Source organism: Cygnus olor, chromosome 11 (assembly GCF_009769625.2).
Source record: "Cygnus olor isolate bCygOlo1 chromosome 11, bCygOlo1.pri.v2, whole genome shotgun sequence".
Lineage (NCBI taxonomy): Eukaryota > Metazoa > Chordata > Aves > Anseriformes > Anatidae > Cygnus > Cygnus olor.
The window spans coordinates 7,215,001-7,242,511 of NC_049179.1; the positions used below are offsets into that span (position 1 = coordinate 7,215,001).

The 27,511-nt window shown below is 38.2% G+C and overlaps 1 protein-coding gene across 1 annotated transcript in view; it reads left to right on the forward strand.

The window, feature by feature from the left end:
- TLN2 (talin 2) overlaps positions 1-27,511 on the forward strand; it is a 178,082-nt gene that overhangs the window by 131,421 nt on the left and 19,150 nt on the right. The window contains exons 44-54 of the mRNA XM_040569529.1: positions 680-781; positions 2,159-2,278; positions 3,948-4,094; positions 5,423-5,589; positions 7,318-7,501; positions 9,586-9,711; positions 10,956-11,072; positions 13,432-13,617; positions 18,761-18,868; positions 23,402-23,507; positions 25,654-25,778. Coding sequence (XP_040425463.1) covers positions 680-781; positions 2,159-2,278; positions 3,948-4,094; positions 5,423-5,589; positions 7,318-7,501; positions 9,586-9,711; positions 10,956-11,072; positions 13,432-13,617; positions 18,761-18,868; positions 23,402-23,507; positions 25,654-25,778 — 1,488 coding nt within the window. The remainder of the gene's footprint in view (positions 1-679; positions 782-2,158; positions 2,279-3,947; positions 4,095-5,422; positions 5,590-7,317; positions 7,502-9,585; positions 9,712-10,955; positions 11,073-13,431; positions 13,618-18,760; positions 18,869-23,401; positions 23,508-25,653; positions 25,779-27,511) is intronic.

Consider the following 27,511-nt stretch of genomic DNA (forward strand, 5'->3'; position numbering starts at 1 on the left):
TAGTAATTGATTACTAGAATTATTTTGGAATGCTTTTGTCTAGCACCATGCTGATAGTGAAAAAAAAGGTCATAAATATAGGTCAGCTATATTTCTAATTGTCCTCCTTTTCTTATTTATCTTTTAAGTTAGTGTTTTAAATTATTAGCGTCCAGCCTTGAAGCAGACTAGTGCCTGTGGGGAAAAGTGGCAAAGCCTGAGGTGTCTTGCTGTCTTTTGAAAGGTGTCATACTGGAACATTGCAATTGTAACATGTAAATAAACTGAACCAAAAAAGTGAGCTTTTTTTTCTTTTTTTGTTCTAAAGGGGTGCAGAACTGGGAATCTAAAGTATTTTTTTCTCATGAATAAATCTAGACTTCACACATTCATTTCTGCATTAGTGGAGAACAACAAAAGTTGGTATGAACTTGCATGGAAAGTTGGCATTCCACTTGAAAACTCCTTTAACCAGGCTCTATTTCATTTTCACAAAATAGAATAAAGCATTTTCTAAATTTCCATATATATATATATATATATATATATACACATATATCTCCCTGGTGCATTGTCTTTATTTGCATGTTTGGAAAGAGCAAGATTGTTAAAAATACATAGATAATTTCAATATTATGTGGGAAGTTGCTATCTATTATGAGGTTTTTACTTTTTCCATAACTTTCCCACATTCCTGCAGCTGGATGAAGGCACACCTGCGGATCCCAAGGGAACATTTGTTGATTATCAGACCACTGTGGTGAAATACTCTAAAGCCATTGCTGTTACAGCACAGGAAATGGTAAGAAATTTGTCTGGACCTGAGTAAAAGCTCTTTTGTGTACATAAACATCATGGAACTCTTTACATGCTGTTGAGTAACTCTGTGTAATGCTGTTTTCCAATAATCTTGTCTATTTAGCAGTAATTCTATAAAAGAAGCCATGATTTTGTTAAATCCACTTGTGGACCTTACTGGTGTGCTGATAAGGTTGCTCTTTAGAAGAGGAGTGTTGGGTCTCTGTATTGTGTTGCAGCTGTTGTACAAAGATACTTCTATTTAGTTTGTTTTCTATTAGAAATACAGGGAAAATATTTTTATATTCTTTTTAGTCAGTCTGATTATTTGTTATTGAAATACAGCCCTAGGTTTATTGATGACTGCAGGTTGCCCTTTCACAGTGCGTGCTGTAATTTAACTTAGCCCATGAAATAACATCAGTTTTTTCAGATCACTGTAATACTTATGAATGCAGTTCAAGATGTTAAATTGTTTTTTCATTCATTTGTGAGATTTATCTGGGTTTAAAAACAGAACAAAAGAAACTTTATTTGAAACTGTTTGTTTCACTATACTGTTTATGATAAAATGTTTTAAGTTTTGAAGAATACCTCGTTTGTTTTTAAGAGAGATGGCGGATTATTAGTGTATGTTTGCAAGAATTTCCTGTGGAGATGATTTTTAAGAAATTGTTTGGTTTTGCAGTCCAGAAATGTTGATATTACTGCTCTCTATGATGTGACAGCTTATTTGTTAATAGTAGGAATTTGTCTAAAACTAGTTTTGCCCCAAGGATGGAATTTCATGGCTTTTGCTAACATAAATTGGAGAAAGAAGAAATAGTTTTGTTAAAAGGTAGGTTTTTTTCTAGAGAGATACTCCATCTTTTATACTGATGCTGTACCACGGCATTCTGCATATGTGGCTATTTCTTTGTACTCTTTCTCCTATCTTAGACACGTTTTGCATTGATCCTGGGACTTTCTTCATTTTTATGCTCCTATGCCACACGGGCTGAGGCTGATATAGGCTACTTCACTTTTGCCAACAGAAGGTGGCTCTGAAAGGCAAAACCCACATCACTATTCAGTGTGAATAACTGTGTAGCTGGCCTATTGCCCTGCTATGTCAAAGGGTGAATTACCAGATCTAACTGCTGCTCTTTGATTACTCCGGATGTTCTGCGAGTGCCTGGTTACTGTGACTCTAATAAAGCATGCTCGCTTGGGTTTCCTCGCGGAATTATTGCTGGAAGACAACTCCCTTATACTTCAAGCATTTTTCCCTGTTCCATCAGTGTGGCCAAACAAATGAGTGTGCTTCTAAACTGGAGTGTATTAACAAATTATTCTCATGCCGGTCATTTTTCTTTCTCTCTTGCTTGTGTTCTTTTTTCAGATGACTAAGTCGGTTACTAACCCGGAAGAGTTGGGAGGACTTGCATCACAAATGACCAATGACTATGGGCATTTGGCTCTCCAGGGCCGAATGGCTGCAGCTACAGCTGAACCAGAGGAGGTCTGCAGCTTTTAGACCTCTTTATTCTGTGCACACAGTGGCGTCAACATGGGTATTCTTTTACTGTAGGGAATAAGTTTTCTATTAGTAGAGCTATGAATCAGCAGATTTTTAACAAGCATTAGGGATTATGCAAAAGGAATAACATTTCAATTTGTTGTAAGAAAGTGGTGTAAGATGAAAGAATAGAAACCTTCAGTGAAAACCTCTATCCAGCTTCAAAAATCAACAGCTTGTGATTGTAGTTAACAATCCTGTGGATCAGGTCAGAATTCTCCAAATCGCTTGAGGCTATCACTTACAGACAACTTGCAAACACAGAGAAAGCTCTTATTTACTATACAGTTTATCTTTATCTCATAGGATCTGATGAATTACAAATACGTTTATTTATCTTGCCTGTAAGAGATTTCAAATATAACTTCCTGTTATACTTGGAAAAAAGTACTTCCTGTACTTATTTTCAAGTATAGCATCTTGACAGCGGGATGTGGACACAGTAGGAGCACAGTTGTCTTTTACTGCCAGGCTTCTTTCGTACCTTAGAATCAGAAAACGATGTTGGAGGATTGGCTTCCTTACATGGTATTAAGCTCCTCATGCTTACTATTTGCCTCAGTTGGATTAACCAGCTATAGTAGGTGCTGCATATTCTGTGAGCAAAAATAAATTTTTCTCTTCTTTTCATTGAATTCCTCTGGTTATGGAGCATAGAAGACCTTGGTTGAAATGGGGTAAGAGGGTATCTTAGCATCATGAGATGTATCAGGTTATCTAGATAAAAGATCTCCACAGAGATTTTGACTTTGTAATTAGGTTTCACCACTGATAGACTACTTGAGTGCTTCATGATCAGTGGCTAAATGAAAAGCAATGTCTTGCATTCAGCTTTATATTGTTAAATTGAATGACCATTGCATGTTACTTTTTGCCTGAAGTAGAAATAATTTATTTGTGATACTAATGGCTGTGAGTCCTGCTTACATATTAATCCAAATACAAAATTATATGCCTCAGTACTTGCAGGTGCTAGAACTAGCACACATTTCCAGTCAGGGACACCACACCTTATGCTATATTATTATTAATAAATCAGAAGTAGCTCAGTTTTCAATATCGCATATGGACATAGTCACTTCTGGAGAGATGAGAATCTGTGCAAGATTCAAAAACAAATGAAACAAGTCATGTATTCTTCAACCCAATTTCAACAGTGTAGAGCAAATGTTTACTTTTTACCCATCATAAATACGTTTAAGACAGCTCCTGTTAACAACAACTTCTTTTTGCTTTTTGATTTTGGGAGATTAAATAGCATTACTCAAATGCATGCAGCCTTCTTGGTGAAGTTTTGTGTGCTTGAGTTAAATACTCTTGGCTTGGATAAATGCCTTATGCTAACCAATTTAGGCTTACAGATGTGTTCTCTTTCCCAGGGTCTGGTTCACTAGCTCTCCAGTTTTATCAGTAAGCCTTTTGTAGGGGCTATGTGAGTAGATGACAATAAGTCAGTCCAATCTCTGCCAAAAATATAGTGATGGGCAGAAGTTTGGTAATAAGGAATCACCAGAGTGAACATGTTTCCATTTGTGTTGACACAGTGTACCAGCATGACATTTACTTACTTTGCTCTTGCTCCCTTCTACCCTGTACCTCCTTTATCATGTAGATAGGGTTCCAGATCAAGACTCGGGTGCAAGAACTTGGTCATGGCTGTATTTTTCTTGTGCAAAAAGCTGGTGCTCTCCAGATTTGCCCTACAGACAGTTACACCAAAAGGGAGCTGATAGAATGTGCTCGTGCTGTGACTGAAAAGGTAAGGCATCCATCTGTATTGCCCCACAGAGTTTGTCTACTAGACTTCACCAGGGAGTAAATCAGTCAAGTTGTGTGTATGTTCAGGAAATATTTTGTTTAAACTTCCCATTATACTATGATATTGACTGAATTACTGGAGGTTCTTACTTTTCTTCTTTTCTTTCAAGTGTTCGGTACAGTTCATGTACTAGATAAGTCTCAGTCCTGTTTCTAACTTATAATAAAACATTATCCTCATACTGGAGGGAGTGTGGTCCAAATCTGGTCCTCAAGACATGAGATGCCACTTGTGTCTTACAAGATACTTCCCTGGAAACAGTAAGTCCATGTAGGTAGTAACAGTTGTTATGATGAGGTTGGTTGAGGACGTGTTCTTCGTTCATCAGTGTCCTCTGCTTTTAAAACTGGGCTGTTCTCATGCACTTAGCATTTTCAGCCTGCCTGGGTTTATTGGTCTTTGGAAATACATGCTGCAGATGCCTTGCGTAGCTTGCATGTGTAGGTTGCACTTGTTTGGACTGAAGTATCGTTTGGATGTAGATGTTTGTTACCAGATGGTGATTGTTTTCAAGTGACTGTTTGAACTGGAGTGGCAGTGATGTCTTAGCACTGTAGGACTGCACTGTGACTACAGTACAAGACATGGAGCCATTATTTTCTTCACAGGTTTTCTGCCAAATGTCTATTTACCAAAAACGGATAGGAGGGATCTCAGCTCAGCAGCAGTTGTGTAACATCAGCCAGCAGAAATTCACCTCCTTTACTATTGTCTGTATGACAACATTGAATCACAATGAGATTTTTTTATCCTCGTGATCATATTACCAAGCAGTGCCAGAGAGATGGAAAAGTGACCCTGAAGTAAATGTAGCCAGGCCCTTTATTGACAATACAAAGTATTGCAAGATAATTGGAATTCTTATTTATTGTAGCAGGGGCAGCTTTTCTCTTCTTTTAGATAATAAGGAAGACGACTGCTTATAGTATTAATAGCCAAATGTCATTGTTTATACTCAGAGCAGATGTAGATAAGATCTTCATGATCTGCTTGTTTATTGCGTATTATGCCTGATCAAGAGACAGCCTGTCTTAGCATGAATGACAAAGGCTAGTAACAGGCTTCCTATGGTGGAAAACATAACCTATGTGAGTAATGCACACACAAAGCAAGAAAGGAAAAGGAGAGTTTTGTTAAAGTTTGCAAAATAACTGTGCAGGATCAGTTTCAAATGTTGATTGCAGTCATTTTAAAGAGCAAACTTAACTCCTATCAGACAAAAAGGATTCGTTTCATTGACCACCTTGTTCCTGTATTGTCGTTTCCAGGTCTCCTTAGTTTTGTCTGCCCTTCAAGCAGGAAACAAAGGCACGCAAGCCTGTATTACTGCAGCCAGTGCTGTGTCTGGGATAATTGCAGATCTAGACACGACTATCATGTTTGCTACTGCTGGAACCCTTAATGCTGAAAACAACGAATCATTTGCAGACCACAGGTCAGTGTAACTGAAAAAGACAGAAGAGTGCGAGCACAGGGGAACAATGGAACTGGCAGAAGCAAAAGGCATGTGGAGATAAATTTTTTACCTTTCTAGATTCCCAGGAATGCAGTCAAATGAAGCAGTGGAGTGAGAAGAGTAATAGGAAAATTAGATTATGGGTAGAGGACAGCAAACCTCACTTCGGTTATTTCTGTGAGGAAAGTATTTTTAACAGTTGGATAACATCTGCCAAGAGCTCTTCCAACAGACAACCACATCTGTAGCACTATTTTGGCTTTTTTTTTTTGATTAAACTGTTTCATTGTATAGACTACCATGCACTGTCATCCCAGTAGGGAGAATCGCTGTCCATGACATTGAAGACAAATCTTGTCTATGTGTTTTTTTTTTCCAACAGCTGTTTATGACTGTCTGCTAGTTATTCTTGCTCAACGCTGCATATGGTTAATGCTGATGTAAGCAGCAGTTAAAGAAATGGCACAACTATGCCACATGTTCTCTCCTTTGGGAGAGAAGCCAGTTTTTCCTTCTAGTAGCAACTGGAATATAACAATCTCAGTGTCTTTCAACACATTAAGAGATTTATGCCATCTGACTGACTACCTTTGCAGTAAAACTCAGGGCTTCACAGACACAATACTGAATTTTTGCTTAGCAACCTAGCTGGCCAACACAGCAGTTAGATAGCCTGCATTTATTTCCCAACTTGCTACTAGTTGCTCAAGAAAGAGGCAAGTTGTGATGGTGTGTTACTTGTTGCTGTTCTACAGAGTGAAAGTCTGGGCTTGTTCTCTTTAACTTCACCAGGCTAATGTTTTCTTTGTTGCTTTATGGGTAGATATTGAAGACTGGCCTCAAACAGTTTTCCCCTTGAAGCTATGAATTATAAGGATATTTGTTAGTTTAGATTACTGAAGGTAAATGAAGGCTAAATGGTTGTACTATACCAGTCTTTTAGTTTCTTAATGTGTGTTACTTATGGTGCAAATAGTGGAACTTAAAGCTTACCTGAAGCACAAACCTAGAATGAGAGTCTCTCCCTTTGTTACACTGAGTGAGTTAGAAAATAAGTTGTTGGTTTTTCCTGCAGGTGCCAATAATTTCCAGGCAGACATTTTATATGGCTACAATTATAGTTCTCAGTTAACTTGTGTCATTTGTGAAGCCTATACTCAAAATGTTTTTTTTTTTTTTTTTTTTTTAATCTGAACGTTGCTGTGGGTTTGTTTGCCTGATGTGCCAAAACTTAGGTTGTGGTGAAGGGGAGCCCTGATAAGGTCATGTTGTTTGTTCCTTTGGCCATTCTTGCTGCTGCCTCCCTCTGTCAAAATGATTGTTTTCATTTCCATATGGTATGCTGGTTAAGGTGGAGGTTTGACACCTGTTAGTTTGTTCACAGCATGGCTTGATTTTCTTCAGTGTTGAAATGCAACGTTTTGTTCCAAGATTTCCCTATCTCATTTCTTTTCAAGACAGGGTAACTTCAGTGAACTGCCTTGTATATAATATTATATAAATACAATGCTGCCGTTTTAATTGTCTTGTTATTTTATTTATTTGTTTTTAAATAGCAGCCTGGCTTGTGATACATTGTCATGACTGGTGTGATGACTTACATCAGCTCTTTTATGAAGATGTTAGTCAGCATAACATTGAAAAAGACGTTTTTTTCCTCTTCTCCTTTTTACTTACTTCCCTGCTTTTTTTTTTTTTTTCCTTTAGGGAAAATATTCTGAAAACAGCAAAAGCCCTAGTTGAAGATACAAAATTGTTGGTTTCTGGTGCTGCCTCAAGTCAGGACAAATTGGCTCAAGCAGCTCAGTCATCAGCTAACACCATCACTCAACTTGCAGAGGTTGTAAAATTGGGAGCAGCTAGCCTGGGATCAGATGATCCTGAAACGCAGGTGAGATGTCTTAAGGTTTTTCTGATACTCTGAAATAGACCAAAGGGGTTTACAGAAGTTGAAAAAGAGGCTAAAGGAACTTGTTTGATAAGACCTTATAGGCCTTGTACTTTAAAGCAAGACAGTAGGATTTATCTCTCTGGGGACTCTTCTGGGTCAGACATAGCTCATTTTTAAATATACAATCACGAGTCTAGAACACTGAGTGGAAATAGACAAGCCTTTGTTTAAGACTTCTGGTTTTATTTCACGGGTGCGTTACGGCTTGGATGCTTTTGGCAAAGTATTGTTTTTGCTAAGTTATGATGGGACTCCTGAGTTACCACTTTGTTGTAAATACATTGCATCACTTTAAAGCTATTCATTGAGCTTACAGCTGAGCTAGGCACTGTGTTACTTGCATAGGCTAAATTCGCAGCATTCTATAGCTATATCTGAGTTTTTTAATTTAATGCAGTAACTTAAGCTTTAAGTGTAGGTTATCTCAAATATTTCTTCAGTTGTTTCTTGGGATCTTGATGAAATGGAGGTTGACAACTGTTGCAGATGTGCCTGTGGTGGCAAATTGGTTTGAAAAAGTCTGCTTGTTTGCTTAGGGCTCTGAAAGTGATGCGTGTTCTGCTTTTGCATGATTTCCATGATGGAGTAAACTTCCAAGATGTTCCTCTCTGGAAAAAACACTGCTGGAAATATTTTCTTGTTTTTAACGGAGGATTTCCTTAAACTAGTAACATATTTGCAAATTTAAAAGATTTATCATTGTTTTACTTTCTATGTAAAAGCTGAGAATGTAGTATCTAGAATAAAAGCTATTGTACGAAAGTAGGTATTTGAGGGAGCAATTTTATATTGCCAGTTGAAAATTTTAAGTGCATCATTTGTCCTAAATGGAGCATTTCTAATAGCTTTAGCACACAATACCATCACAGCATTTTTCTGTGGAAGCAAAACTGACTTTAACTGAAGTGATAGAGTTTCAGATGTCTTACAGTGGCAAGGACTTTACTTCTGTAAAAGTTACAGTGACCTAAAAACAGGCATAAAAGATCATAGAATCATTTAGGTTGGAAAAGACCTCTAAGATTATCTGGTACTACCTTTAACATAGCACGACCAAGCCCACCATTAAACCATGTCACTAAGCTCAGCATCTACATGTTGCATTTCAGATGCCGGGCACACTAGCATTTATAGAATCACAGCTTTGGAAGGAAGCTGCAGTTATATAATGCCATAGAAATGCAGTTATTTATAACTGACTGTGCCTTTTTTTCCCCCTGAGCTTTATTTTTCTTGCATGTGTTAATGTTTTTTCGTAAGATGAACAAATGCTCTGAAACCTAGGAAAAATACTTAGCACATTTTCTGTAAGTGGAAAGCACAAGGGAGAAGGCTTTGGAGAAGTTATTTCAATAGTACCCTATAGTATCTAACAAGGCTTTAGTGTCTGTATATAACTTCTTGTAGTGTCTGTATATTGTCTGGGAGTTCTCTACTTGAGCTTGGTTTTAGGAAGCAATATCTCTAGATTTGACTTTTCCTGACCTTAATGACAGCTAAGTTATATGGCACTTAATTCTGTAAGGCCACTTAAGGAGACTCAACATCCTTTTCCCTAAAGTAATGTCTCCCTCTAACATCTAGCTGAAGCAAGTACACTTGCTTTTTTAGTAGTGAATTTCACAGTTGGTATGTAGTGGTAGTTTGTAACCGTATAATCAGTCTGTTTAATTGCTGTCATCTGAAGAACATCAACAAGAACATGGGGAAAAGTAAACATCTTACAGAAGTTCAGAGGAACAACAGCCTACTTGCAATCAGTGTTTCAGTTTCTTCGCAGGAAATAGTCATTTTTATAAACTGACTGATTGTATGAAATATACTGTAGCTATAAACACAGTTTTTCCTTTTCTAGAATGTTACATGTTTTATTGGGGTAGAGAGATGGAGGGTGGTTATATTTGTGTATGTTTGTGTCTTTACCTATCACTACTAGGCTTTGTTTAGCAGTTCTCTAAAAATCATGCTTTCATCCAGGCTGACATTTCTTGGCTGAGCCTCACGGCTATTGGTCGTTCCTATAGGTTGTCCTGATTAATGCTATCAAGGATGTTGCAAAGGCCCTTTCTGATCTCATTGGTGCTACCAAAGGAGCTGCCAGCAAACCAGCAGATGACCCATCCATGTACCAGCTGAAGGGGGCTGCCAAGGTGAAAGCTTATTTTTTATCTGAAAGTATTAGGTACAATCACGCTTCCTAGGCAGCTGAAGCTTGGATTTCAGTAGTTTCTGGTTCACTGAGATCTCATCTCTTTCTTTGTTTCATTAGCTTTCTGGGATGATACAGGAAAATAGTAAGATACTACTGGGTTTCCCTGAAGCTATCAGTTTTTGTAGGCTGTTAAGTAACTTTTGGGTTTTTGATGGAAGAACTGTAGTCTTTCTAAAGAGAAACTTGCATCTTTTGCATGTCTGAGGGCAAGTTCTCATCTAATAATGTTATAGACTAAATTGTATCCTATAAAAAAGTGTTACCTACATCCTGGAATCTGAATAATGCTGAAGATAGCATGTTATACTCCTTATTTAGACCTTGCAGGCTGGGGGGGGAACGACACCACCAAGAACTCCACAGTAAGATGTTGTGCGTGTCCAGTCCTTTTCTCCTAGATGTTTCCAGAAGGTAGTACATAAGTGTCAAAGCTCAAAAGTCATGTAGATTCCACCACATCTATGCTATATTTGTGCTATATTTTCCTTGCATCTGCGATATGTTATGACAGTGCCTCAGAAAGATCTTTCAACTTTGTGTCTACAAAATATTTCCAGATGTGGAGACTTAGGCAGTATTACTTCTGCTTTCACATTATGGGAGTGTAATGATAGCTTTTCGTCTACAAGTTCTTACTCATGTCTCTTCCTTACCTGTAAGACCTGCACCTCAGTTTCTTTTGGAGCAGATGAGAACTGCATACTGTAGAGGTGCTACTTAAAAATGACCTGTCTAGCCAAGAAAAGCAGTTTCTTGGCTCTTTCTGCTCTGAAGAGCTATCTGTGTTGTAATTCCTAAACTGTCAACAAGCTGACCTTTCTGTCTCTTAATTCCCAAGACTTCAAGTGTGACTAGGTATTGTTTGTATGTCAACATATTGGGGTATAGGAAAGACAATGACAGGTTACGCTGCATTAGAACTGTTTGTAATGGGAACAATAACTGCAGTATCACTCTGCAGTAAGTTGTGCTACGCTTCTGCAACTTACAGGGAACATTTATAAGCTGGCAAACAGGAGAGTTGATATTTGTTCCTGTAACAAATACAATTCGTGAAGCTTTTTAGGCCCTATTAGAAATAATAAGACTACTTAGATCAATCTGCCTTGATGATTCATACCATGCTCTGAAAAATGCGAAGAAGGAATCATGCATCTTTCTCTCTACCTCTCTCTTTTTCAGGTGATGGTAACAAATGTCACATCACTTTTGAAGACAGTTAAAGCAGTAGAAGATGAAGCTACTCGAGGGACAAGAGCTCTTGAGGCCACAATTGAGTATATCAAACAGGAACTCACGGTAAAGAATAGAATAGCCATACATGGCAGCTTTTGTAAATAAACTCTTAACATCAAACCAGGCAGCCCAGGGACTCCTCAAGCTATACTTTACTGCCCTGCAATGAGTTAGATGCAGTTTGGTTCCCTCCATCTGTTATAAATCATCTCTGAAAGTACAATTACATACCACTTCAGCCTATGTACTTTCAGATGTTACCAGTCCCCACTGCAGGATTTGAGATGCTACTGTCATGTAAAAATCTGGAAACAACTGGTTCTTTGTTCTTTAGACACAAAGCTTTCACTGCAGATACTATTTTGAGTCAAATGCTCTTTGCTTTTTTATTGATCCTAGCTTTCAAAATATCTCTTTACTATCAAAGCTGTATTACAGTTATAGTTTAATCTTGTTTCTTTTTCCTTTATTATGACATGATATTAGAAGCGCTAAATAGCCTGGTATCCAATATTTTGTCTAAGTAGGAATTAACAATAGAATAGAATTTTCTCCCAAATTAGGTGTTAGACCATGACAGTTTTTTTTTCTTCCTTTTTAAGATACAATAGTATAACCTACAACTGCACCTTTCAGTTACTCTTTTACTAGTAGACTGGTCAGTGACATAAATCAAAACTTGTGTGTTTGTGAAGAAGCCTGTTTTGTTCCCTTTTTGGTTAAAATCCATTTTTGAAAAATATAGGCATTTTCTTCAAAAAATACTTCATAGTATTTTAATGAAGTGTTTGCTGTTTCCCACAGTATTCTGGAGAAACTGGCTGCTCATTGCATGGACAGGTCTTCAGTTTGCTGGGTGGATGGCTGGGCTCAAAGAGTTCTAGTGAATAGAGTTAAATCCAGTTGGCGGCTGGTCTCCAGTGGTGTTCCCCAGGGTTCAGTACTGGGGCCAGTTTTGTTTAACATTATTTATCAATAATCCAGATGAGGGAGTTCAGTGCGCTCTCAGTAAGTGTGCAGAAAGCACCAAGTTAGATGAAACGGTCAATCTGGTTGAGGTTAGGAAGGCTTTGCAGAGGGATCAATGGGACGAGTCCAATCACATGACATACACCAGGTGCCACACCTGGGCCATAACAACCCCATGCAGCGGTATAAGCTTGGGGAAGAGTGGCTGGAAAGTTGGAGATATTCGAGAAACATGTGGACATGGCACTAAGGGACATAGTTTAGTGATGGGACTTGGTAAGGAACAGGCCTGTGGTGGTGGTGATGTCATTTTTTTTCATGGGGAGAAAAGTGGAATTCTAGGAGGATGTGGGAAGAAAAGCAGAGTGCTGGGAGGGCACAGAGAGGAAGCAAGAATGGCACACATGCTCAGGAATATGTTTCAAATTTGACCTGGAACTCCATGGACTGAAGCTGAGCAACACCAAGGAATGTTGTTCGCATACTTGATTAGGCTTGATTTTTAACATCACTTCCATTTCTGGAAAGTTTAAAAAAAAAAAAAAACAAAACTGATGAACCAGGAGCATGGGATAAACAAGGCTAATGTTTGTCAAGACATTTGGATTCTGTAACCACTAGCATGTGTAAGATTGAAATACTCCCAAAGCATTGCTTGCACTGTGTGTGTTAGAGAAAACTTAATTGATTAATTGTACACTTGGAATTGCTACTGCAGAGTAAAAGATTGGCAAGCAAATAGATTAAAGCTTGAGAACAGGAAATATGAGCTAAATCTAAGGTTACTCAGCTCTTATCTATCTCTTACGACAGTTAATGTATTCCTTTATCCGTAAGTGGTATGTACTGTCAGATAGTTTGAACTGTTTTCAGACAATTCTCCATGGAAAATTAGATCTTTAGGCTTTTAAGGGACACCAAGTGTAGAGAAAGAGAAAATGCTCTACATTTTTTTTTATCCCTTCTCCACCTCCATTTTTTTAAGAGGCATTTGAATATTTTGGTGATGTTCTCAGTCTACCCTGCACAGTGCTGGTTTCGGCAGCACTGACTTGGTAGCCCACAGCCTTTGCTAAGGAAGGATTTCCTCATTTGAGTAGTGCAGCGTAGGCAGCAGTCAGGATGAAAAAATACATCTAACTGAAATAATATTAATTCTTTTGATATTGTAACACTCCAAACAACTGTCTGTAAAACTGTGATCTAGGTACTTAGATGAGTGGGTTAAGCTTTTCTTGTATCCTTTCTTCAGCTTATTGTTTCTCTCTGTCTGTAGGTGAGCAGGCTTATCAGAACCAGGCTGATGGCCAATGAGAATGATATTGAAGTACTCTGAATATGTTTCTAATTTCCTGCTATTTGAAGTCTGTTTCCAGTTGTCTCTTTTTCATGGTTTAAGTTGTTCTGGTTTGACTTGAAGGGTGTCAGGCTTTCCTTCTGCTTCCACTTACAGGTGTTTCAGTCAAATGAGGTTCCAGAAAAGACATCATCACCTGAAGAATCAATCCGAATGACGAAAGGAATCACCATGGCAACAGCCAAAGCTGTTGCAGCTGGGAACTCATGCAGACAGGAGGATGTGATTGCTACAGCAAATCTGAGCCGCAAAGCAGTAGCTGACATGCTAACAGCTTGTAAGGTAAAGATTCACTTCCTTGCCTAAGATTGATTTTTTTCCTCTCTCTCTAAATCCCTTGAATGTTATAGATCCTGTTCAGTTTTCTTTTTATTAATGTTTTACTTTTCAGATGAGAAAGTTAATGGTTATGATAATTCTAAGGTAATGTAGTAACATCCCTATCAGAATTTTCTGTGCTAAATAAACAAAAAACCAAACCAACACTAATGCTCACTGTTTTATTTTTGTGAAAATGAAGTTTTAATTGACCTAATTTTCATGTTTTCATTATCTTATTAAACTGGAAGACAAGCAATCTGCACAAGCAGTAGAATATAAGAATAATGCTATGGTCAGAAATATGATTGCAGTATTTCTAGGAATCGCCTGTTTAAGGTAGTCACTTAGGTCTGTTTTAGTAGTCCTTTTCTCCCTAGCCAAACGTGTTGGTTTGATCAGGTTCTTTTTTGCTTTACAAAAATGTGTTTGATATTTGCACTGAAAATAGTGATACTCTCTTTTCTAAACTTGCTTGAGCTAGACAACTTTTAAAAGTAGATGTACAAAACTTGGAGCAGGCATGGGTATGTTGTATAAGTGACTCAAGAATCATTTGTCTTTTTTTCTGATGATAAAAAGGATCTAGGCATAAATAAAAATGTTGGGACTGTAAAGACCATATGAACTAACTCATTCCTGTTGATCTTTGTCTGTAAATTGTATTTATTATGTCTTTACATGCATGGAAGATGACAGGAAAATGGTGTTCTCTGTGACTTGTGAATTGCGTTATTTCATTGCATTCCTGCCAAAGTCTGTCCCAGATTACTTTTAGCTGAATACTGGCCAAATTGGAGGGATAATTTTTGATTAATGATCATTTTAAAAAACAAAGTGGAAGGTCTAATATAACATAAAGCTGGATTTATACAAACTGTTGAATTAAACTTTTTATTTTGACTTCATTTTCTTAGAGGGTTTTTAGTGTCTGACAGTTCTTGAATACTTTGCATTCTTCACATTTTGATTCTACCGTCTCTACTTGCTAATCTCAGAAGCATAACAAAATGAAACAGGTATAATTTGCACAGGAAAAGTAAGCAACCATGCTAATTACACAAGAACTATTCCATATCATGTCTTAGGCAGAATCCAGTTAATTGGAACTTCTAGGAGAGGGTAGAACAACTTGTAATTGTGCAATGTTATGACAAAAGGCATCAATTCAGATGCTGAAATGCACTAAACATCCTTTGTCATTTGGAATTGGGTAGTGTAGACACATTTTTGTTTGGATCTCTCTCCAAACGAGCAACAAATTCTCAGAAAGTCATCTGTTTCTAAAAATGTTATATGCACAGTGCAAAGCTTGGTATGTAGTTTTGAACATTTGCTTTGAAAGTATTCATCTTCTCATGTTCATTTTTGCTCCCAGTTAATTTAATGGTTCCGTAGTTTGTAGCTGGTGGCCTACAGGATGAATTTTTTTGCAAATTGAATAATGTACTAAGGAATGCTAGAAAAGCATTCACGACTTCTCAGGGAATTAGTTTCACAAAGCAAGCAATATGCAGAAGGAAAATGTCTGGAAATCATTTTACTTAGCTATAATAATACACTGACATGGAGGCCTTCTCAACCAATTTTGAATTCTTTGAATTAGGCTCCCTAACTTAGTAAAAAAAAAATTCAAAATAATAACCAATTAGCTATAGTATAGTTTAGAACAGTTAAAGTAAAGGCTAATAATCTAGTTTTATCTTGTCTAGCTTTCATAAAATCAAGAGAGATTATTGGGAAACAGGAATGAGTCCACAGGAGTGCTTATTTTATGAACAACCTAAAATGTGGGACAAAATTGTCACATCATTTAACAAAGCTTTTAAATAAACAGCTTATATCAGACTTGATTTAGAAAATCCCGTTTCTAAAATTTTTGCCCAGAGATTTAGATACCTTATGCCAGTAATTTTTACGAACTGTACGTGGCATTGCCATGATAAGTGATATCCCTTGAATTTTTAGAGTGGGAACTGTGCAGTGATGTGCAACTTTTTCTTTTTGAAAAATACTGTTTCCTTTTTCAGCATGATATAGCTCATCTGTAAAATAACCACTGACAAGTAACCAAAATTTGAGGTTCTTTGGGCTACAACAAATGTGCATATATGTGAGTTATAGAACTGTGTAAAACATTGCACAGATTTCACCAGTGTCAGTAATTTAAATTAATTTAAAGATGTATTTCATTGTCAGCTGCCTAAACCAAATAGTATAAGGGATTTGACTTTTTAGTAGCTATATTTATATATACTTATGCTTGTTAATAATTTTTGTCTTGTATAAAATAATGACTCTGCAGTAAGTAACCAGTGCACAATATCAATATTCTTATGGTTGCTTTTGGGGAAAAAAAACAACAACAAGAAAAAAAAAAGTACGAAAGGTGTGTCAAAAGCATAGTAAATAATTGAAGTAAGTAATCACTTAGATTGTTACTTAGCCAGGAGATTGAAGGAGGGGATTATTCACTTTCCTCAGCACTCATTAGACTGCATCTAGAAGTACAGTTTTGGGCTCCCCAGGACAAGAAAGGCATTGATTACACTGGAGTGAGCTCATCAGAAGCCACTGAAACAGTTGGGGCTGGAGCACAGGTCTTGTGAGGAGAAGCTGAAGAAGTGGGGCTTGTTCAGCCTGGAGAAGAGATGGCTTTGGCAGGACCCAGCGGCAGCCCTCTGAAATCTAATGGGAAATTACTGAGAAGAGATGGAGTCAGGCCATTTACTTGAGGTGCATGGCACAACAAAACACAACAGTCCAAGATGGAAACATTAGAAGTTCCATGTGTGTTTCACTCTGGGGATGATTAAGCATTGGGACAGGGACCTGAGAAGAATACGAAATTTCCATCTTTGGAGATTTTCAAGACCCAACTGGGCAAAGACCTAAGCTGTCTGGTCTGAAAGTAATGTTGAGCCTGCTTTAAGCAGGAGGTTGGACTACATGAATTCTCAAGGTTCTTTCAAACAGCAGTGTTTTTTTTTTTTTTGGTTCTAAGGCTGTTTTGGTATATTTTATGCCCACAAGTGCTGACGGGCTAGGATTTGTAGAGTGAGAGTCAGGTAGTGCTGCCTCAATGCTTTTGAAAGCACAGAGAGAAAATGAGGATTGATAGCAAAGAGAAGCCTTGGTGTGAGGAAATCTCTATTTTGGTTCTTTGGAAACATGTTTGTTTGAGAAGCTTTGTCATGCTTTGTTTGCACATCAGGGAAGGTAAAAATTTCTGTTACAAGTCCTAACTGATGTAGTGAGATTTATGTTAGTATATTTCTAGATTACAAAAATGTCTTTTTAAAATGAGTTAATCACTTCTTTAGTCTGCTGTGAAGTAAATGGTTTAAGATTTATCAAACCTCAGAAATACTTCGTAAGTATTTAGATATCAATCTTGGTCATGTGTGCAAAGCACAGAGGAAGTTTATATTTCTCTCCTACAGATGCTTGTTCTAATTGCATGTATAAAAATAATACTTAAGTACACAAGAGGCATTTTATGGTGTTATGCAATATGTTCATATGGAACACTGGGGAAGCCTTCTGCTCGATTTGAAAAAGGAAGATAAGCAGTACTGCATTTTCAGGACCTCTAGAACTTATTTGAAGTATGCTGAAGGTGGGGAAAAACCTATCCTGTTTCTCAATTCTCATTTCCCTTCAGATTATTTATTTATTGCAGGATGAAGGGTTGGTTGGTTTCTGTGCTGTGCTGATCCTGAATTTACCAGCAGAGGGAGCCCGTACACCACCTCCAGGCCCAGCCGAAAACAGCACTTGCTCTGGGTGTGGAGGGTAGCGGGAAGCACCCCAAATACACGTGTAGCGATAATCTCCAGTCCTAATCGAAGGCAGGAGGCTGCAGGAGTGAATGGGGCTGTTCAGTGAGAGAAAATGCTATTTTTAAACTTACTTAGGAAGTTTTACTTTTTTACAACCAGCACTTATGTTCAATTTAGACGTTCCCAATGAAACAGACATTTATTTTAGAAAATACAAGGCTTGAATAGGCTGCAGTTTTCACTTTTTATTATGGATTAAATGATTGAATTATTCAGGCTTACGTCAGACATTATACTTAGTGGAAATCCTTAAGAAGTCAAAAGCTGCTGCTCTGCTTGTCTGTATTTAAAGAGATGGTTCTCACGCTGTCTGTTGCTGTATGAAATCCCTATTTCAAGCTCAAGCCATTAATAAGTTTTTACTTAGAATGTCTTAAGATAACAAAAAGCAGCTAAGTGTTTTTTGGTGTTGGTTGGTTTGCTTTTTTCCCCTCTCATGTAGAATAACAACATCCTGGTGCTTCTAGAGCACTTTTCATCTGTCATTTGCAAAGCTTTCTACAAGGAACAAACCCTTGTCTTTGTTTTGTGGAAGGGAGAAGGCAAAGTGAGAAAAGGAAAAGCACTAGGCTGGTGCTTGAACTCTGGTACAGTGCTTTCTGTGTGCAGCCCATTGCTTTGGCTTCTAAACCAGATGACCATTTCTGTATTGATTCCTTCAAGACTGACTGCCCAGGCTTACTGTAAAATAGGGTTTTAGCACTTCTGTGACCTGAAACATGTATATACCCGTTTGTGGGTTGCAAAACTACTCTTACAATTTTTATTTTTGTTGGTATTAGTAAACAGGAAGAGCCACAGTGGCATAAGCCTTCCACTGTAGAACATTGTGTGCAACCCAAGAGCCAATTCCAGCCCCAAGATGTTTTCCAAGTGATACTTTTTCATTACAAGAAATCAGAAATATTCGTCTATTTTCAGTGTGTTCTTCAGGGGTTTCTGTATTTGGCTTTAACTGGTAGAAAGTAGTACTACTGCTGACAATACCTAAGGAAGGATGCTGAGAAAGACTGATGAAGGATAGCCAGAGAGGAAGATGTGCTAATAAAAGGGAATGTATTAATGCTTTTCTGAAAACTGGAACCCTGCTACTTTTGAAGCCCAGTTTGCTCACTTATTTTACAATAGAAATAGCTGGCTCTCAAGCTCTAATGTCTTCTGTCTGTTATGAGAAATTTCTTCCCCTCTCCTTCCTCTGTCCTCTTTGCGTTGACCTCCTCAACTGGGAGCAGTTGGGGGATACTAATGTTGTTTTGCCTCCGCAGCAAGCATCGTATCACCAAGAGGTGAGTGAAGAAGTTCGAGAGAGAGCCCTGCGCTTTGGAACAGAATGTACGCTGGGATATTTGGAACTCCTGGAACACGTTCTCCTGGTAAGCAGGGGCCTCCATGCATGTGCTGGGTCCCTTCCGATGGAAATTACGTCTCTGAACTTTTTATAATAGTGGCTGTTAGTGACATACTTTATGAACAGTTCTGTTACTCAGGAAAAACAAGCTAGAGCAAACTCAGTACTTCAGTTCAAACTGCAGGACATAAGGAAGACTGGAAGTACCTAAATTGAATAGCATTCTGGAGCAGATATGGAGGTAGTAAGGGTGCTGACCTAAAAATGGTCCCCAGCAAATAAATTAAAATAAGGCATTTCAGTATTTTTTTTAAACCTACTGTAAGCTCTAGATGTATTAGGCACACTCCTGTTCCACACACCAAAGAGGTTGTGAAAACTTCATGAAAACACTTAGACGTGCCTTTTGCAGTTCTGATTCCAGAAAAAGACGAGGCACCTACCAACGTCATCCCCAAACCCCAAGTTAGCACCATATCACAAAGAGCTTTCCAACTCATGACACCCTGAAAACTCTGAATAAAATTCTCCTGTGAAATCCGTACTCAGAATCCTATATTCAGGTGTCTTTTCTTGAGCACGGATAATTAACAAGTAATATATTGCTCTTCTGCTGCTATTATAACTGCAGGAAGCAATAATGTGTGTTAGAACAAAGGTTTCTGAAATATTCAAGTTTCTGGAGATGATTTGAATCGGCAGCTACATTCATAGACTCCTAGAGATTTCTTTTAAGTGGCTTTAAGTGGACATATTAAAGTATCTGAAACTGAAATTTGCAGCCACAAACTACAGATTAGCAAATCTAAGCCTCATTTACCGATGAGAATACAGCATGTCTAATCAATTACATCAACTTGTTTGCTTAAGAATACAGAACATAGACATAAAGTCACAGTTATGTTTATGCTTGCCACTAGCAAGGAAAGTAGTTGAAGAAAGTTTGAGTTTCTTAATGTAATTCCTAGAGCTAGGTAGCAATAGAATCATAGAATCAGAATATCCCAAGTTGGAAGGGACCCATAAGGATCATTGAATCCAGCTCCTGGCACCACACAGGTCTACCCAAAATTTCAGACCATGTGATTAAGTGCACAGTCCAATCGCTTCTTAAATTCAGGCAGGCTTGGTGCAGTGACTACTTCCCTGGGAGCTGTTGCAGTGTGCAACAACCCTCTCAGTGAAGAACCTCTTCCTGATGTCTAGCCTAAACCTCCCCTGCCTCAGCTCAACACCATTCCCGCGGGTTCTGTCACTGGTGACTAAGGAGAATAGATCAGCACCTTCACCTCCACTCCCTCTCGTGAGGAAGCTGGAGATCACGATGAGGTCTCCCCTCAGCCTCCTCTTCTCCAGGCTGAACAGGCCAAGTGACCTCAGCTGCTCCTCATACGTCTTCCCCTCTAGGCCCTTCACCATCTTTGTATCCCTTGCAAAATTTTCACATTAGATGTGTAAATGTTTTCCTTCGTTTAAAAGAAAGCTGGGTGTTTTTTAGATTTGGTCTCCCATACTCAGTCACAGTACTTGTTTCAAACTGTACACCAGAACAGATTTAAAATTATACACCAGAACCTGTCAATTTTTGTTCATTTTATTCTTCCCTCTTTGCTTACCTTCCACATTCTGTTCTGTTCTATAAGTCAAACAGGCGTTTCTTATCTTAAGCCTCTTTTCTTTTTTTACCCTGAAGCCTTGAGAATATTCTCCTCCCCCGAATACTTGCTGGCTTAGAAAACTCACCCTGACCCAGATTCCATCCAAAGTTGAAGAGGATAATGACTTTATTGAAAAAAAGATGGGTGGAATGATAACTTCATCTTGACTGTTTGCAGAAGGCTGTGTAGAGCTAGTCATGTATGTAATACATCCATAATATGTTCCATAAATACAAACAGGATCTGGAAAGTACATGAAAAAAGATCTCTTCTGGAGGAGCACTGAACCAAGGAGATTAACAGCTTTTTGATCTTGTGACTCTTTCTCCTGAGTTCTGTTTGGATTTGAGAGATGCAGTCTGGATGTGATGCAAATGATTTGTTTGCTTGTTCTGTGTTTACCTGAGCTGTTCTCTTGCCATACACATTCTTGCCATTCACATCCTACCTCAAGTTTGTTTTCCTCAGATTAAAGGAAATGACAGCAAGATGGTTTCAGAGTCAGAAATTCTTTTGCTTCCTGCTCTGCATTACTCTGGTATTTCAGCACCCCTAGGTCTACAATTGCATTTAATTTTTAACCTCATAAAAGACATCACAGATTAGAAATCTGTAATTAGTCTAGGTGGTGTTTTGTAATACAATTATTAATCAGTTCAGTAATGCCCTTGATAGTCGGATTAGAGTTGACTGTGTGGGTGTCTCAACACTGAGATGCCAAGGAGTAGTATTCAGCAGCTGTATTTCATAGAGCTGTAGAATAGCTTGGGTTGGAAGGGGTCTTTAAAAATTGTCTAGTTCCATCCTTGCCATGGACAGGGATGCTGCCCACTAGACCAGGTTGCCCAGGCCCCCTGTCCAACCTGGCCTTGAACACCTCTAGGGATGGGGCTTCTCTGGGCAGCCTGTGCCAGGGCTTCACCTCCCTCTGAGTGAAGAATTAGGTTCACGTGGGCCCACTTCTCAAGCTTTGTCCGGGTCTCTTTGGATGGCATCCCTTCCTTCTGTTGTATCAGCTGCACTGCTCAGCTTAGTGGCGTCTGCAAGCTTTCTGAGGGTGCACTTGATCCCACTGTCTGTCATTGCTAAAGATGTTAAACAGCACCGATCCCAAGTTGGACCCCTGATGGATACCACTGAGGCCAAGAATTTGAGCACTTCAGCCTTTTCCATGTCTGTTTTTACCAGTTCTCCCTTCTCATTTATCAGAGGGGGTACATTCTTCTTGTTCTTTCTTTTGTGATCAATGTACCTACAGAATCCCTTGTTATTCTTTGTATCCCTTTCCAAGTTTGGTTCCATCTGTGCCATGGCTTTCCTGGGCATGTACAAATTAGTCTAAAACAACTTGTAAGCTGTGTTTTTAGGAAGGCTGAGGACTGATCTGCTCTCCTACGCATATGCCAGTGCTTGCTTCATCTCAGTATTGATGTGTGCTGAGTCAAGTGGAACTTTGAAGCTTTCATTGTTATTCTCATGTCATATCAGTACATGAGTCTGCAGGGGATGAGGGTCTGTTGCGAGTTGTAAATTGCCTTTAGAACAATGTAGTTTATAAACCTTTCAGTTTTAACATTTGCATCCACTTGTTCAACTCCAATGCTGTCACAGCAATCATATAGGTGGCACTAGTGTCACAGTTGCTGGAGCAGAAAATGTTATTCCTTGCGATAGGGCCTGACTGCACTTAAGCATTTTTGGACATATTTGCTTGTGTGAAGAGATTACCTTTGAGATGCTCAATTTCTGCTGTTCTAAAGAATTATGCAATGAATAAATCCTAGTTATAACCTTGTTGTTACAGGAGGCATTCATTTTGATAATACTGCAGATTGTTTAGCTATTGAGGATTCATGTGCTTCTGTTTACTATGGAAACTAGTTGACTAAGGATCATCCTGAGGAAGCAGACCAGTGTACCCATATGTGGACACAGCAGTTCCAAAGAGATTGAATTCCTCATGTGTCAGAATTTTCATCAGGCAAAATTAAGGAAACAATTAGGTTTAGTTTATTCTCTCGGAGTAAGGGGCTAGGCATTTCACTGCAAAATGGGAAACAAGCTTACAAAAACATCAAACGTACAAATGTATTTTCAATGTGTGCCTAGTTTTCCAAGCTGCTTTGGGGGGGGGGGGGGCGGGTTGCAAATGTTAAGAAAACACAGAACTGAATGTGACTTTGGAGACTCAACGTCTTGTTTTGCTCCTAAATCTCTCCATATATCTGTCATTCTCAGAAGCAGTTTTTAAGTATAAATTAATTTCCAGAACTTAATCTTCTTTCTCCTTACAATGTGGTAATTAAAAATGCAAATGTTGTTTCTGTTTAGGGGAAGCCAGACATCTTTAGAAGTCAAATTCAATGTCTATGGATTGTTTTCCATTTGAAGAAGGACAGTGTAGTATTCGATGCAAATTAATTTCAGAAGTTTCTTTCTTTCCCATCAGTTTAAGGGTCTTGCCCAGGGTTGGCATTTCCATTGTGTTCACCATTGCTGACTTTTTCCAGGTCAGGCACAACTGTTGACTCTTTCCAGGACAGGCAACTAGCACAAGTTTACACAACTGTGTTTCTAAGGAAGGAAATTACAGTGTTTAGCCAAGTTGATAACACTATCAAATTGTCTCTTCTCCCACAGTTTAGAAAGACTAAGCTTGATGCCTAAATATGACGAGTGTAATATCTGAGAATGGAGTACCCAAGCTGTGTATTCCTCCCACATACTCCCACATGCCTCAGGTTTGAAGGATTTTGTCCTAGTTTTAGTATTGAGAACTTCCAGACAACATTGGCAGTTCCTGTAGAAATTGCCAGCCCTGCCTCTTTTCTAGTATGCACCAGCCATTGCAGTATAAGCCTTGCTCCTAGTGATTCATTGACAATTGTACTTTTTTCTAGATCCTTCAAAAACCAACTCCAGAGCTAAAGCATCAGTTGTCAGCTTTCTCCAAGCGGGTTGCTGGTGCTGTTACAGAGCTCATCCAATCAGCAGAAGCAATGAAAGGTGAGTTGGGTAGCCTGGTTACTGCCATTAAGACTTTTTAGAGACAATGATCCATGATTTTGGTACTTTAAACAAAAACTAACGAAGACCATTTTACTATGTTTGAGGCATCTTGGTACCATCTAATTTAATAACTTCAATTTCTCTCCCAGCGCTCACTTGTGTACAAGTTACTAATGCCATTATCATGATCTTAGTCATGACACTTCCATGTAAGTAAGCTTACACTTAGACGGCAGTAACTCTTTGCTTTTTTGTACATGTGTAGCAAGGAACAAATGTTCCTCTCCAGGTAAATAAATAGAATACTCTAGCCTTTTCTGCAGTCTTTAGGATGCTTTGAAATTTCTCTCTTCGTTTACTAAGAAGCCAAGCCAATATCAGAGATTTTGTATTCCCTAAATGCTTTTTAAGAAATCTTTTTGCTATCCTCATCTTCAGAGACATTTACTTCCAGTAATTTCAGGATTTTAATTCATATACATTAAAATTAAATTACACTTTCTCCTTTTTTAATTCCTTTTTTACTTACTACCTGCCGGCATTTTTTTCTTCACTTCAGAAGTTTCTTTGTGCAAAGTAAATTTTTTTAACTATTTACAGTTATCTTTTATTGATACATGATAAAATTCTGTCTCCTAACTGATTTAGATTGTGAATGTTTTCACCTTTGCAAAATGCCTTTTTTTTTTTGAAGAGGAAATCCTACATTTTAAAAGTTTGGATTTGATTGTGTTTCTGTATGCTGCCTCTAACAAAAAAGCCATTATTTTTTCCCTGCTTATTTGGACGAGGCTAGCATTTAATAAAGAATTCCTTTGTCTTGTACACCAATTAGGCTGAGAAGTTGTTTCTGGTAATGTTTTGGTCTTTTATATATATGTGTGTATGAGATGTACCTCACTAGAATTACAATACCATGAACTTCAGCTTTTTTCCAGCACATCATAAATAGGAGCAAGTCATTTTGTATTCTCCTGTGATTTGGTCATCCATAGCAGAAAGTGCCTCATTCTGTAGCTGGTGTGAATCCATAAGCATTCAAGGTTCTTTTGTTTGGTGTTCGATGAATCAGAAATGGGTTATACTACTCTTGATGCAAAGTGCCAGTATCCTTCTACCCCTTCGTCCTTAATAATGATTAATGTTTTAGTTGATATTTTATTAAGTTTACATAAACTTCCTAATCAAGTCTCACTAAGTTTAACAAGGCCCGAAGAGATTGTTTTCTTTATTTTTCAATTTTAACTTAGTCTTCCTTTGTCGGTGTACACTGCTGCCCATCCTTTTCTGTTTCCATCTGTGATGCTACTTTCTCCCTTTGCCTTTTATGAACTCAGAAGTTTCCTTTTTCCTTTCCTTCTCTCCCCAGAAGCTTATTTTTCTCTTGTCTGTTTCATTGCTTCCCTCAATTCAAAACATGGATGGTTTCTAAATCTTGTCACCCAGAGAATAATGTTATGAAATTGAAAATAAGGATGCACTATGAACTTAATAAATTGGAGATGATCTCTACCCAAGTATTCACTTCGTGGACCTACAACATTTCTTTGAGCCAAGAGTAATGCCAAAAACTCAACAACAAAAAAACTGACTTTTGGATATGTTACAGAAACTACTATTGGCCTTTTCTAAAATGCATTAGAAACACACTGCTGAAAACCATGCTTTCTTCATTCAGTGCTAGTTTCATCTCTAACCAGTGCCAAAAAAAGAGACTCTGAAAAACATCCTGTGGACGATTATCTGTTGTCTATAACTTGTCATCTTTAGCAATGTTCGATTTCTCACTGTACCTTACGATTTGATCAAGGTTTTAGTAAGAGCCCAGATAACTGAAAGTTGAGTGAGAGCTAGTTTTGTTCCCAGTGTGGACAGTGTTCCTTTTTGAAGATGCTTTAATTATGCAATTCTTAATTAAGTTACTTTCATAACAGATTTGCCTGCTGAATACTTTTTATTATTATTATTATTTTGCTCTCACTGGCATAAATTACAATATCTTATCCCATTATGTTACTAAAAGTGAGGTTTTTTACAATGCACATGCTGTATTTGACACTTCAAGTGTGATTGTAAATCACCCTGTTTGAATGGCAGCTCGCAGTGGCACTGAAGTTATTGTCTTTGTCTCTGTTAATTTCAGGGACAGAGTGGGTGGATCCAGAAGATCCAACGGTCATTGCAGAGACAGAGCTACTAGGGGCTGCAGCATCAATTGAGGCTGCAGCAAAGAAGTTAGAGCAGCTGAAACCAAGAGCCAAGCCAAAGGTGAGTGTCTATCCCAATTGTTTCTTTGAATAAAGCAGATGATGCAAATAACCCATATGTTGGCTTAGTGTTTGTTACCATCCATGTTAATGGTATAAACAATCAAACATTTGCATCAGTCTCAGTGCCACTAGATGCTGCACTGGATGGAACTCACCCCTGAAGGAAGAGGTTAAAAAGGTGCTTTTCAGGGAGCAAGTCAAGCACAAGTCATGAGCAAGCAAAGAAAAGCCTAATGTTAGAAATGCTTGTAAGTGTCACAGTATCATTACTGTTGATTATGTACCTTTCTGTTTCCAAACATACTTTATTGATGTGAAAAGTCATTCTTACTTGCTCTCCTTTGAAGACCCTTTGTTCTCGTCTGAATGTGTCTAGTATAGTGGGAGGAAGCAGCAGCAAAACAGAAAAGATTGAGCAGAATGCGAAAGACCTTCAGGATTTTGTAAGATAAAAAACATAATATTTTATTCTATGATAAAAGAGTAACTACTTTGGTATCAGATCAGGTATGTGGTATGACCCTTTTTTTCAATTTTCCTGAAGGAAAATAAATTACAGTTCACTGTGAAAGCAGGTAGTGCTGTATGTTGCCAGGTCATTTCAAATGTGTCTGAATATGTTATATAAAATAAAACCAACTATTTTCATGAGTGGTACAGAGGGAATGTATGACACTGCTGTTACTTCTGGCTGTATGCATGACTGGATCACCCAGAATTGCTACCTTTTGCCTAGTGTGGAATAACAGTCAGGTTTTAGAAGAAATTACCATGCTGCCTACAAATTGTATCACTTCAAAACGAAATTGCCCTTTAGCTTTGTAATTGAATTCAGGAAGGGCTATGTATCTCTTTCCTTGCTTAAGCTGCTTTGTAGGTACAGAATTGTTTTCTAACTAAAGCTAACAGTAAAGCTAATGAAAAGTCTTTCCAAAAAGCAGGGCCTCAAGAACATTCAGTGTTGGATTCTTGTTTTCAGTGCAGAGTGGTATTCTGCCATTCAGGAACATCAGATGAAATAGTTCTTGGTAACTTCACAGTTTCAGGACTTTTTTCTCCCTTTAGTGACAGGAATAAATTAGCTCATGGAAAAGAAATGCTCTTTGTACTGCGTTGTTTTTTTTAACAAGTGCATCCGTTTTGTTTATAAAGAAAAAATGGTCCCTTATAATGAGATTCTACAGAGCAGAGGACTCAGGCTGAGTTGGAGGAGAAGAGTCCTCCATCACCTTTTCTATACAATCATTGCACAATAACATATGTGCGTTGCCTAGTAACTGCAGAGCAGTTTCCTTCCAACATCGAAGCCACTCCAGGGTCATTGTAATTTTCTAGTGAATACAGATCCCACACCTGCTCCTCATTTAACACGTTAATTTGAGTATCCAGTCTGTGTGATTTATTGGTCAGCTTATTTGTCACTTTCTGAAAGTAAAATTCATATTCAACTCTGTTTAATTTGGGAATTAAACAGCCCCTTACAACGTTTTCTTTAGATGTTTAATCCCTTTTTCAGTACGGATTGTAATGCACATCAAAGGTACAGGGAAGATCGCAGAGTGGTTCAAATGCCTTTTTTCTCTTGAAGAGTTAGTTTGGAAAAGACCGATGTTCTCTAGTGCCTTCCCAGAGTAGGATTCCCTGCATTTAACAGGCTCTGACTTTCTGATGCTCAAGTCTTTGACAAGATACGTGGTGTTGCAGAGTGAATGGCTTCGGCTAGGTAACAGG